This window comes from Otolemur garnettii, unplaced genomic scaffold (assembly GCF_000181295.1).
Source record: "Otolemur garnettii isolate 467f Iridium unplaced genomic scaffold, OtoGar3 scaffold00044, whole genome shotgun sequence".
NCBI lineage: Eukaryota > Metazoa > Chordata > Mammalia > Primates > Galagidae > Otolemur > Otolemur garnettii.
Window position 1 is genome coordinate 2,293,702 of NW_003852439.1, and position 13,630 is coordinate 2,307,331.

A 13,630-nucleotide genomic window follows, 5' to 3' on the forward strand; every position below is an offset into this window, starting at 1 on the left:
GGTAGCCATGTGTTAACTGTAATCCTGTATTGCACAGAGTAAAGAAGAAATATAATCTATGTCCAGTGTGAATCTTCCAGAAGCCCAATAGATCGCAGTACTTTTATTGATCCACAACTTGGACCCTTTTCCATGGGTTGTCAATTACCAATCAACATTAACGCTCTTATGATTCAAAATGAAGTGTAGGCGGCCGCTCATCCAGCAGTAATACAAGAATCAGGTTTCACCAAACTGGTAATAGGATCACATGCTGTTTAGAGTTATGGCTGCAAAGCCAACCAGGCTAATATATTTAGATACATTCTGTCTCGTGGAGAAAGGGAGTCAGAAATAGTCATAAATATGTTCCTTCAGGACGTTATTCACTTATACAGTGTAAAGTATACTGAAGCCACAGTGGATCTCAGATTTGACATATTCTAGGTCCAATCAAGAGGGAAAGCTTTTGACAGGAAAAGGAGTTAAGTGATAAATCTGCCTTGTATAAATTCCTCAAAGAGGTATAGGCAGCACTGAATTCCAGACTTCAATTGCTTTCTAACTTAAGGGTACAAAATCTAGAATGTGTCTAGGACAATGGCACTTTAAAAGTGGACTGCTTTTCTAAGTCCTTTTTCTAAGCAATAAATAAAAACATCTCCCAGAAAAGAAGGATGTTACTACCCTCTTTTCTTTCTCACTAAAGGCCCTTTGGCTCCTTCCCTTGGTGCTTACTGAGAACCTGAAGGGCACTGTCCAAACAAACAGTAAGATTCTGCTTCTGGATGAAGATTTGATTTTAATGCTCTGACAATTCCCACTTCTGCATTGTCAGAAGAACCTGGGTAGAGGTCAAAGATTAAACCAATCTGTATATATGTAAAAATGAAAACAAAAAACCTAAATTCCAATGAGAGTTTAGGGCAGCAAAGGAGGTCTTTCTGGACTTGGCAACGAAAGTCCCTGAGCCTGAGGATGAGCCCAGGGGTCAGGTCCTTGTTTGCAGAGGCAGTCTGAGGGCCAGCTCGCTTAAATGATTCATGTCTGGTTGTTTGCTTCGTTTCTTGATGTATTCCAGTGTTTTCACCTACAAAGAAAAAGAAAGATACAGCTCCTTTCTGATTCACTATCCTTGGACCCAAATCAGCTATTAGATGAACGTTAATGCTTCTTAGCAGAGAATAGGGGGTCTTTTGAAGGATCAAGCAAGGGGAGAAATCAGTCTTTGAGATAAAACTACTTAGATTGTAACCTGACCTAAAATCAGATTTGGGTACAGTCAGGAATGATTTTTTTTACTTGTGGTTTTTATTCAGAGGGAGTAAACTGAATGCTATGCTTTTTAGCACTAGAAGTGACCCAGCAGAACTTTTGGGCCTGGTGCCTTTCTAAAATGGGAGGCTGGGGCTGTTTTATGCCAAGGTCCCGATGCTGTGTTGAGAATAGCTGTATGCTGTCGGGCAGGCTTATGTGGTGGGGCCCTCTGAATGCCTCACCATGGTCCTGGTGTCTGCACAGCCATGCCTCTGTGCCAGGTGCCACAGATTGACGGAGAGCTGGTTAAGTTTGTTGTTGCGCAGGTCCCCATGGGCCAAGATGCTGTTAAAGAAGGAAAGTCCCAACAAGCTCTGGCGCTTCAAGGCCTGAAATTGAAAAGGAAGGTTACTACCTTTCACTGTGGTTCAGGAAATGCTGTTGGCTCTGGGCAAGGTCATGCCTGCATTCCAGTGCCTGCTCTATCACATACTTGCTGTAAGGCAAGGTGCTTAACCTCCCAGCAGCCCAGTTTCTTCCTCTGTAAATGACAATAAGATTCCCACCACATAGGATAAGGGAGGAATTCAGTAAGCTGATGCAGCTCTCTGCCCCACAGATGGTCATTACTCATGAAATGGAAAAGACTCAACAGTTAGGAGGATTGGGGAATGAGGCTCAAACTGTCCAAAGTTGCAGTCACTCTTCCTTCCCCTTCAGTACTGATAATAAAGACCAAATGATGGCTCCCCACAAACTCAGCTCCCCAATACTTGGCTCCCATGTCACTTTAAGAAGAACCATTTCCTAAGCTAACACCAGATCTTTCCTCTTTTGCTCAATAATGTGATATGAGAGGTACCTTCCCACAAAATGTCCAACCATAATATTATTATTGACTAAATCTCAACCCCAGCTTTGAACAGCAGAGACAAAATGGAAAATCGATCTCCAAAATACACCAGGCCCAGGAAAAAAAAACAACACAACTTCCCAAAGGTAAATGAAGGCCCCCAGGAAGGTTACACCAACGGGTGGGCATTTGCTGTTTGGGGAAGCCCGTGGGGGCCAGGCCAGAGCAGATGCCCAGCCCTTGTGGGGTGGTCCTGGCTGCACTGCAGATTATCTATGCTTCCAGGAGCCTCCTACAACTGCTTTGCTCCCTAGCAGCTGATGGCCATGGAGTCCAAAGAGCATGCCAGATATTTTGCCCTATGCTTTATACAACTTGCCTCATTTAGTCTTCATGACAACTCTCTGTGGCAGGTATATCCCTAACCTCCCACGGTAGACAAAATTCTTGGCTGTCTCCCAAGATTCCATCCAGGTGCTGCTGTGAAGGAACTCTGTAGGCAGAATTATGGTAAAGTGATTACCCTGGATCATCAAGTGGGCCCAGTGGAAATCACTTGAGCCCTTAAATATAGGGAAATTTCCCTGGCCAGTCAGAGATGAGCAGTGGAAGAGAAAAGGAGAGGAAAGATGAGAAGAAGATCTGAAGCAGGAGAACACACCCATCACTGTTAATGTCTAAGATGGAAGAAAGGGGCCACGAACCGAGGAGTACACATTTCTTCCAGAAGCCAAGAAGGATGCCTGGCCAACAGCCAGCAAGGAAACAAGGCCTCAGTCCTATAATCACACAGGACTTCAGTCTGGCTGTACCCTTAGTACAGGGAAATGGATTCTTCCTGGGGCATCCAGTAAGAGCCCAGCTGGGAAACCTGGAACAGAGACAGAACAGAAATCTGCCCAGCCCAGCACTGGCTTCTGACCTGCCACAGATGTTTTAAGCTGTGAAGTTTGTGGCAATTGGTTATAGCAGCAACTGGAAACTAATACCCTCCCATTTTGCTGATGAGGGCCTTGAAGCTCAGAAAGGTTAAGGAACTTGCCCAAGGACCACAGCTGGTAAGTGAAGAAGGGGGACTGGAGATCCAGTTCTCCAACTTCTGACCCTGTGCTCAGACCCACATCCCTCCTGTGCCATGGACCCTTGGTGAAGGGAATCCACATTCTGAAGAGGGTAAGGAACTTCCCCGCTGCAGCTGGCCAGCCTTGAGGGAGTTAAGGTTGAGAATGGTTTGAATTGATTTAGACCAAAGCATATTTCATCCACTCTATATCTCACAAATATTTCATGTGGAGCTCACTGAGTGTCACATTCTGCTGACTACTGAGCCAACTGGTCACCCCCTCCCACTGTTCTTTCCTAAGTGGGTGGCTGTGTGGCAATTAAGAACCTTGCGCTCCCCTACCCCCCACTGAGCCTGCTTGGCAACAGCCTAGACTAGGTAACCATCACAAAAACAGCTGAGCCAACCTCCAAGAGCCTAATCATCATGAAGCAGGTGGTGTTACGGGTGCCTGAGTCCAAAGGAGCAGGGGGTGCTGGCACCTACTGGGCACAGACTCACTAACTGGCTCTGACCACCTGCTAAGTCTTCATTTGTTCTATCAGTTCTGCCTCAATGAGGAACCCAAGGCCATTCTGCTCCCTTTTTGACCTGGCCCTTGTCTGATGCCTGGGACAATAGAAGGACTCTACTTTCTTAGATCTAGACCAAGTTAAAAGAAAATTCTATTTCAACCAAAATTCTATTTCATTGAAGCAGTAGAGATTTTTTTAAAAAGTCAAACAAGGAACATAACATAAATCTAATTATTTCTCTGTTCCATATTTTATCAATAAGCATTTTACCTTAAAAAGCTCTACTCCAACATGTTTTAAATGCCATAGCATTAAAAGTGAAATAATTAGAGACATGTCTGAGGGATGAGAAAGCACGCCAGCAGATATCCAAACCCTGAAAACACCACGAACACAGAGGAGGCCAAATTAGGGACTTGGGCCCCCTCCTCTCACCAGAGGTTTTAAATAGAAAAGAGCTACTTTGCCTATGAGAATTGTCATTTCCAGGAAGCTCTAATGGTCTGGCATCATTCCCAGCTCCACCACACCCAAACAAACAACTTCACAAAATAAAGCTCGTGGTTAAAATGGCTGGCACATTCACGTGGACTTAAGGGGACAATTTTGGAAGCAGAATTGCTACCAGTGCTAAGAGATGCGATGGTAGGCACAGCATCAGCACCGGGGTTTCCCACAGCAGGAAGCTGCCCACTTTCCCACAGGGTGGGGAGAAATACGGTCTAGCCCTTTCTGGGTTGAGGGGCCCCGGGCACTAAGACCTGTGCTCTCGAGCAACCAGACCCTGGAGGACTCCAGTGGGGTCGCTTGTGCTGAACTTCACATTGTGCTGTTAAAATGAAGAATGCCGTGTTCAACTTCAACTCAATCCACCCACATTATTCTAATAAATGTGTACATATGGACAATTTCAGTGAAAGTCCCTGGTATTTATACAAGGTGAAATGTCTGGAAACATTCCAGCTTTTCTGTTCTTTTAGAGTTCTGATTTAGAGTCATTATCATCATCAACCCCTTTCCCCCAAAGAAAAAGAGACATAAACTTTAAATAAAAATAGCTTTAAATAAAGTGGTTCTGGGTCTTATTTTAATTGTGAGCATGGGGGTTCTAGGCCAGGGCCATTTATGTGGTCAGTATCCACCTCTAATTAAACTAGATTGTTGCTTTGGTGTGAAGAAACACATATGAGATGATTAAGATGCTAATTACCCTGATCTAATCACTGCTTGCGTATTCCATAAATATGTAAAAGGATTACATGTCAGGCCAGATGTGGTGGCTCACACCTATATTCCCAACACTCTGGGAGCCGAGGCAAGTGGATCCCTTGAGCTCATGAGTTTGAGACCAGCCTGAGCAAGAGTGAGATCCAGCCTGAGCAAGCCGAGCGTTGTGGCAGGTGCCTATAGTCCCACTACCTGGGAGGCTGAGGCAAGAGAATCGCTTGAGCCCAAGAGTTTGAGATTGCTGTGAGCTGCAATATAAGAGCACTCTACAGGGGGCAAGAAAGTAAGACTGTCTCAAAAACAAAAAATATTACATGTCAAATAAAGAAATAAAATTAAATTGAAAATAAGATAAAACAGACATCATTCCATGGTCCCAAATGATACCACTTTCTTCCCCCTGACCTGGCTTTAGTTTCTTGACAACTCTTATGATTACCTGACATCGTTTACTGCTGTCTCCTTCAGTGGAATGTTAGTTCATTAAAGAACTGTCTTGTTCTGTCTTGCTCACTCCTGTGTCCTGGGTATACAGTACGTATTCAACCAACTTTTGGTGAATAAACACTAAAAATTATTTTTTAAAAAAGAAGAAGGCTGGATGCTGTGTTTCATACCTATAATCCTAGCACTCTGGGAGGCCGAGGCAGGTGGATTGCCTGAGCTCAGGAGTTGGAGACCAGCCTGAGTTAGAGCCAGACTCTGTCTCTAAAAAATAGCTGGGTGTTGTGGTTAGTACCAGCTGCTCAGCAGGCTGAGGCAAGAGAATCATTTGAGCCCAAAAGTTTGAGGTTGCTGTGAGCTATGATGCCATGGCACTCTACTCAGTCTGACAAAGTAAGACTCTGTCTCAACAACAACAAAAAAAAAGAATCTCTGCTGCTGTGTCACAACCAGAGGAAACCACAGGGTCTATGCACATCTTTTGTGAGCCTCAATTTCCCTTCCCATTCAGTGAGAATAAACATAGCACCTACATGTCACAGGGGTATTGTGGGCTTTGAAAGTGCCAAGGTATAAGAAGCTATGCTGCCATTTATTCACCACACACTGGTAGAGCACCTGCTGTATGCGAGGCTGTGTGTGGAGAGGGGATGGGTCCCGGAGACCCTGTCTCAAATTGGTCGTTTGGATACAGAGTCTCTGCAAGACTCACAAGGTCCCTGCCCCCACAGAGCCCACATTCTAGCAGGGGACATAGGTGACCAACCAGCAGATGCATCCACAGAACATCTCAGACTGGGATCAAGTCCTACAGGGACAAGCCAGCGGAGCCATGCAGGAGGGAGGCCGCACTGGAGAAAGGGCCCAGGAAGAACCTTTGAGGAGTGCCTTTGAGGTGAGAATTGAATGATGAGAAGAAACAGCCAGGGGAAGCCCCAGGGAGGTGCATTCTAGGCAGAGAAAACAGCAGGACCAAAGCCCCTGAAGTGCTTGATAAACAGTTTGCACAAAAACACATTTCTCACATGATGTCATTTCCTTTCTAGAATGAAGCAATGTCAAGCCACCTTGGAAACTTGTGCTTTCAGAGCAAGTGGCAGGGCAGAGAGCGCTCACCTCATCCTTCGCCAGGGTTTTCAGGTGCTCCAAGATCTGAGCCATCACCGTCTCGCACAGCTTGTTGTTTTCTGCCAGGAACTTGGAATCTCCCCCATAGAGGCTGTCATTGGAATCAACTGATTGAACAAAGAAACAAGAGCAGTGAGATCAGCCATCCTGGCCAGGGAGAGGCAGGGTTTGGAAACTGGGATGAAAGCAGCCAAAAAGGATCCAGAAGAAAAGGGAGGATGGCGAGAAAGAACCAACACGGTAAGGCAGAGGAGGGGGTTTCGCCAGGCTTTGGAGCAGGCCCTAGCCCAAGAAGGAAAGAAAGTAAACAACTGAAGTGTCCACCATCACACTGTATGATACTATTCAGCCATTCCAAAACCCCAGCAGATCTATCGACAGTGATCTCCCCTTACCTGCAGTTTTACTTTCCCTGGTTTCAGTTACCCGTGGTCAACCATGGTCCAAAAATATTAAACAGAAAATCCCAGAAACAATTTGTAAGTTGCTTTGCTTTTCTCATTCTTTCTTTTCTTTTTTTTAGAGACAGGATCTTGCTCTGTCATCCAGACTGGAGTTGCAGTGGTGCAATCACAGCTCACTGTAACCGTGAACTCTTGGGCTCATGCCTCCCAAGTAGCTGGGACAAATGACAGTTGCATGCCACTCACCGAGCCCTGCTATTTATTTATTTATTTATTTTTAGAGATTGGGTTTTGCTATGTTTCTCAGACTGATCTCTGACTTCTGGCCTCAAGCAACCCTCCCAACTTGGCCTCCAAAAGTGTGTGAGATTAAAAGCATGAGCCATCCAGCCTTCCTAAGTTTTAAACTGCACACCGTTCTGAGTAGCATAAGAAAATCTCACTCTGTCCAGCCCAGAATGTTAATCATCCCCTGTTCAGCTTATCTGGGCTATGTATGCTGCCCATGCGTTATACTGTAGGAAAGAGCATAATGTATACAGGTTTCAGGCACTCATGGGGGGTCTTGGAACTTATCCCTCAGGGTAAGCAGTGACTACCGTATGCTGGTATGGAAATAACTCCAAGATTGATTATTACTTTTTTCCCCAAGATTGACAACTACATGCAAAAAGCAAAGTGCAGAGCGGCGCATCCTGCAGAATCTCTTTCCTCACCCAGATCACACTTTGCGTGAAGGTCAGTTGATGGAAGGGAAGGGAAGAAAGGAGGGAGCTGAGACTCATGCTGCCCTTGGCTGGACAAATTTTACCCGAGGCAGCAGTCGTCACAGGACAGGAACAAGCAGCAAGTGGAATGTAATTTGTTTTGCTTTTCTCACCCCATTTAAAGAATATTCATCACTGTCTCTAAGGAATAAGTAGGAAGGATTCTCTCACATATACATAATTCAAAAGACAGTATTCACGAGAAATGCAGGAGGGCTGTTAAGTTGTACAAGTGAGGAACAAATGGCAAACTGCACTCACTTGTTGACCGGGGAGGCTGACAGTGAGAGGACACCACAGTGGACAGTCCAGTGTTGTGTAAGTCACAAGCCATCTGTTACTGAACAGAAACACTCACCAGACCACTGGCTATGAGCTACAGAAACAAGGATCACATTTAACAGACACTTGCCATGAAAACTCAGAGAAGCCCAGGTCTTTATTTGCCCCATAATTTTATAACAAATATCAGCTTCACTAGAAATCAAAGAATGGAAAACTAAAACCATAGAACTTTTTTTAAAAAAATCACTTATACGGTGGCGCCTGTGGCTCAAAGAAGTAGGGCGCTGGCCCCATATGCCAGAGGTGGAGGGTTTAAACCCAGCCCCAGCAAAACAAAACTGCCAAAAAACCCCCAAAACATCACTTATACAACAAAGGTGAGAGAGAATGATAATAACCAATTTTGATATAGATCTAGGAAAATTATTGGCAGATGTTTAATAGTTTGAAATAGGTCTGAGAAGGTTTAAAAGTATCCAACGCCATTTACACCCACTAGAGTGTCTATTATTAAACAAAATAAAACATGGAAAACAAGTGTTGGCAAGAATATAAAGAAACTGGACCGCTCATACATTCAGTTGAGAATGTACAGTGGTACAGCTGCTATGGAAAACATTATGGCGGTTCTTCAAGAATTTAAACTTAAAATTATCATTGGATCTAGCAATTGTCATTCTAGGTGTATCCCAAATCAATTGAGAAGAGGGATTCAAACAGACACACGTATGCCGGTGTTCACAGCAGCACAGTTCACAATAGTTAAGAGGGATGACTTGGAACCCAAGGGTCCATCAACATATGAAAAAATGGGCAAAATGTGGAATATCAATCAATGGAACAGCCTTAAAATGAATGAAATTCTGACACATACCAAAACATGAATGAACTTTGAAGACATTATTCCTAGTGAAATATGCCAGACACAAAAAGACAAATACTGTATGACTTCATCTGAGGTTGCTAGAATAGGCCAATTCGTAGAGGCAAAAAGTACAATAGAGGTTGCCAGGGGCTGGAGAGAGGGGGTATGGAGGAGTTACTGCTTACTGAGTTTCTGTCAGAGATGACCAAAGTATCCTGGAAATGGGTAATTGTGATGGCAACACTGTGACTGTACTTGATGAACACAAATTGTGCACTTAATGGTAAATTTTATGTTACATATAATATATTTTACCACAATAAATTAAAAACAAGAAAAGTTTTAGGTCTTAGTACAAAAAAATTCATATGCTTTGACTTGGAAAAACCCTTCCAAGAGATTTATCCTAAGAAAATAATCCAGTTGAGGCAGAGTGGCTCACACCTGTAATCCTAGCACTCTGGGAGGCCAAGGTGGTGGATTACTTGAGCTTGGAAGTTGAAGATCAGCCTGAGCAAGAGTGAAATCCCATTTCTACCAAAAAAATAAACTAGCCAGGCCTGGAACTACTTGGGGGGCTGAGGCAAAAGGCTCCCTTGAGCCCAGGAGTTTGAGGTTGCTGTGAACTGTGATGATGCCAGGACACTCAACCCTAGGGCTATAGAGTGAGACTCTGTCTCAAAGAAAAAATAAATAAAATTAAAAAAATTCAAAAGGTGCACAAACATGCATGTCTGTGGTGTTCACTGTGTTGGTGTTGATAATGACGGTACAGCAGTAACATAACGACCATCAAGAGAGTTTTGGTTCCATGCTCTGTGGTATAAATATACACCATCTATAGTTATAATTATTGCTGCAGCATACTATTACTAAAAGTTAGTAATCATATGTAACTAATTTTTAAAAAAATGAAAAAACAAGATACCTAGTGAAGCCCCTATATTTAACACATAGACATATCTATCTTTACTTCTTAATTTCTAATTTAAAAAATCTATTTCATTATTTTACATATTTCTTATACTCTGCCTTGAATCTTTTGGGAAATGGGCATGTGTATGCATATAGCAATTAATAGATAAAATAATTTCAGAGATGACTTTTGTTCATTTCTAGTCCATATTCCAAGAACAATGACTTTTTTTTTTTGAGACATAGTATCACTTTGTCACCCTCAGTAGAGTGCCATGGTGTCACTGCTCGAATTCCTGAGCTCAGGCAATCCATCTGCCTCAGCCTCCCAAAGTGCTGAGATTATGGGCCTAAACCACCAGTGCCCGGCTGACAATAACTCTTATTTTTATTTTTATTTATTTTTTTGAGACAAGAGTCTCACTTTGTCACCCCTGTAGAATGCCGTGTTGTCATAGCTCACAGCAACCTCAGACCCCTGGGTTCAAGCAATTCTCTTGCCTCAGCCTCCCCAGTAGCTGGGATTACAAGCACCTGCCATAATGCTTGGCTATTTTTAGAGGCAGGGGTCTTACTCTAGCTCAGGTTGGTCTCTAACTTGTGAGCTCAGGAGATCCTCTGGCCTCGGCCTCCCAGAGTGCTGGGATAACAGGTGTGACCCACCTCACCCAGCCCTAACAAAAACTCTTTTTTTTTTTTTTTTTTGAGACAGAGCCTCAAGCTGTCCCCCTGGGCAGAGTGCCGTGGCATTACAGCTCACAGCAACCTCCAACTCCTGGGCTCAAGCGAGTCTCCTGCCTCCGCCTCCCAAGTAGCTGGGACCACAGGCGCCCGCCACAACGCCTGGCTATTTTTTGGTTGCAGCCGTCATTGTTGTTTGGCGGGTCCGGGCTGGGGATTCGAACCCGCCACCTTAGGTGTACGTGGCTGGCGCCTTAGCCGGTTGAGCTATAGGCGCCGAGCCCAAAAACTCTTGATTCTTCTTTTCCCCAGCTTACTCTGAAAAATGTCAAGGTTATGGAAAAGTAGAAAAAAACAGTACGATGAACACCTGCCTACTTCTCGCCTGGAATCACTCATCAATAACATTTTGCTACTTTAGCTCTCTCTATATCCAAGTACAGATATGCAATGGTTTTTTTTTTTTTTTTGATGAGCCATTTTTAGCAAGTTGCAGACATATTGCCTAAGAGTAAGGAGAACAGATGATTTCTGCTCTGTTCCCCAGCCACTCTGTCTGCAGGTAACCGCTAATCTAATCCTGAACAGCCCACTTATGAGGACTCTTCTGGGGATACTTTCCCAGGTTATTCCTTTGCAACTGTTTCTCTGACACCAGGTTGGGAGTAAACAGCCCTGGATCATAGGAGTCAACTTTAGAATATCTGAGATGGCCGTGGTTGCGATGTCATGATTGCTATCGCCTATGTTGAAGATGGCAGTTATTTTTGTTAGAAGTGAAAGAATTCAATTCAGCCCTTTACTACCACCTGATTTTGCAAGGAGGCAAACTGGTGGTGAAGGAATTTCTCACGTCTATTGCTGAGGACCAGAATAGTTCCTGGCATAAATTCCCAGTCTTCTTCCTGGCTGGAATTTACTTTCTGGTTTTTTTTTTTTTTTTTTTTTTTGAGACAGAGTCTCACTTTATTGCCTTGGGTAGAGTGCCATGATGTCACAGGTCACAGTAACCTCAAACTCTTGGGTTTAAGCGATTCTCTTGCCTCAGCCTCCCAAGTAGCTGGGACTACAGGTGCTCGCCACAATGCCCGGCTATTTTCTGTTGCAGTTTGACCAGGGATGAACAAACCTGCCACCCTCGGTATATGAGGCCAGTGCCTTAGAGTCATAGGCATTGCCCAACACCCATTTTTTTAGAGATGAGGTCTCACTCTGGCTCAGACTGGTCTCGAACTCCTGGCTCAGGCAATCCACCTGCCTCGGCCTCCCAGAGTGTTAGGATTACAGGCATGAGCCACTTCACCCAGCCTGGAGTTTACTTTCTGAACATTCCAGGGCTGGCGAAGAGGGAAGGGCAAACCTCTCAGAGGGGCCAGAGGTGTGTTAAGAGCAGACTGCTTGCTTCCTCACACATGATGGGTTGTGTGTGCGTAGACAGACATACACACACAACAGCACCCAGTGAATAAGGCCTGCTCAGGTTCTGGGCTAAGAACTAGGGCAAGGCTGAACTGGCCCTGTCCTTGTGGAGCTCACAGTCTATCAGGAGAGATAAGACAGGAAAACAGGCAATTGCCCCAGCATGTGCTGAGTACCAGGAAGGAACAATCCAATGGATCATGCTAAAATCTACGCTTGGGATGGAATTCTGCAATGAGATCTAGGCTGAGTCCTAAAGGTTAAATTCACTAAAGGGGGTCAGGAGAAGGTAAACGAGTTTTTCCTGCTGCCACTTGATAGTACAGAGGGAGAAAGAAAAGGGTAGATTTGAGAATTAGAGGCTGTTTGATCAGGCCAGAGTGCAGAGAGGGCCTGTGAGTCCAGACGGGGCTCTCGTGAGTAGGAGAGATGATGTTCCTGGCAAATGGCCACTAAAAATAGCCCATGATCTCGGCATCTGTCTGACCTGGGTCACAAACCCGAATGCTTCAAGGGCCTGGCAGGTGATGTAAAGAGTGAAGAGGGCTGTGCTTTGGCTTCACAGTAGCACCCAGGGTTGTCCAAAAATATACACACATTAAAAATGTACAAACATTAATATCTGCACATTAAATACATAAACCTTCTGGTGAGGCACCTATAATCCTAGCTCTCTGGGAGGCCAAAGCAGGAGGATCACCTGAGCTCAGGAGTTCAAGATCATCCTGAGCAAGAGTGAGACCCCATCTCTACTAAAAATAGAAAAATTAAGTTGGTGTGGTGGCCAGCACCTGTAGTCCCAGGTACTTGCGAGGCTGAGGCAGGAGGATAGCTTGAACCCAGGAATCTGAAGCTGCTGTGACCTTGGCTGAGGTCATTGCACTCTAGTCTGGACAACAGACTGAGAGTCTGCCTCAAAAATAAACAAACATTTGGTGACCACGAATATTCTTCCTTTCTACCTCAAACATGCGCTTCCTGCAGGGTCTTATGAAAGAACTGGAGTTACAGGTCCAGGTAATCGCAGAGCCTTCCCTTTTTATTAATCAGGAAGGAAAACAGCTAAGGGGTCTTTTGTAAGTGCAAAAATTATTTAACCCCTCTTTTCCAGAAGTTCTAAGCTGTGTCAGTATTGTCTAAAAGGTTCCCTTTCTGGGAAAATGGAGCCCCAACCCCTGCAGACCGCCCCCCACCCCCACCCTGCCAGTCTCCCCTACTGAGGCACTCGTCAGGTCACAATTGTGTATCCAAAGTAAACACAGCTGGGCTAAGAAGAAAAAGAAAATCCATCCTTCTGTTCTCATCTTTAAAAGCTAGAAAACTAGACTCCTGCCTATCAAATATAGCCTCGCTCCTGTTGCTGGCAATCTGGCTCTGCAGTCTGCCCTGGTGTTTTATTCAGAAACAGGATTAACTGAATCTACTCGAGGAAGAGGAGGATGGGGAAAGCCCAGGACATGCTCCTGTGACAGGCCCACTTCCATGCCCCTGTGTGGTCCTGAGAACTTTGTGTATTGTTCACGAGGTGCACTTCACAGAAGAGGAAATAAAAATGCCATCAATTATAGGAAGAAGTGCTCAAACTTGTTAGCTATCAGGGAAATGCAAATTATACTCATCAGAACGGCTTACATGAAGAACTGACTATACCAGCAGAACAAATGGAAGCTCCATTCCCGCAGAGTGAGAATGTCACTGGGCATAGCCACTTTGGAAACCGTGAGGTGCTATCTACCAAGGCAGAACACGAGCAAATCCTACCCACGCTCACGACAGATAGCCAACAGAGATGGACACCAAGAAATACACACGTGGAAGTTCACAGAGG

At 44.6% G+C, this 13,630-nt stretch overlaps 1 protein-coding gene across 1 annotated transcript in view; it reads right to left on the reverse strand.

The window, feature by feature from the left end:
• Nucleotides 1-768: 768 nt before the first annotated feature.
• The window catches only part of CUNH16orf62 (chromosome unknown C16orf62 homolog), a 107,422-nt gene continuing 94,560 nt past the window's right edge, over nt 769-13,630 (reverse strand). Inside the window, exons 24-26 of the mRNA XM_023513772.1 lie at nt 6,455-6,573; nt 1,479-1,625; nt 769-1,069 (exon numbers count right to left, since the gene is read on the reverse strand). Coding sequence (XP_023369540.1) covers nt 971-1,069; nt 1,479-1,625; nt 6,455-6,573 — 365 coding nt within the window. The 3' untranslated portion in view covers nt 769-970. The remainder of the gene's footprint in view (nt 1,070-1,478; nt 1,626-6,454; nt 6,574-13,630) is intronic.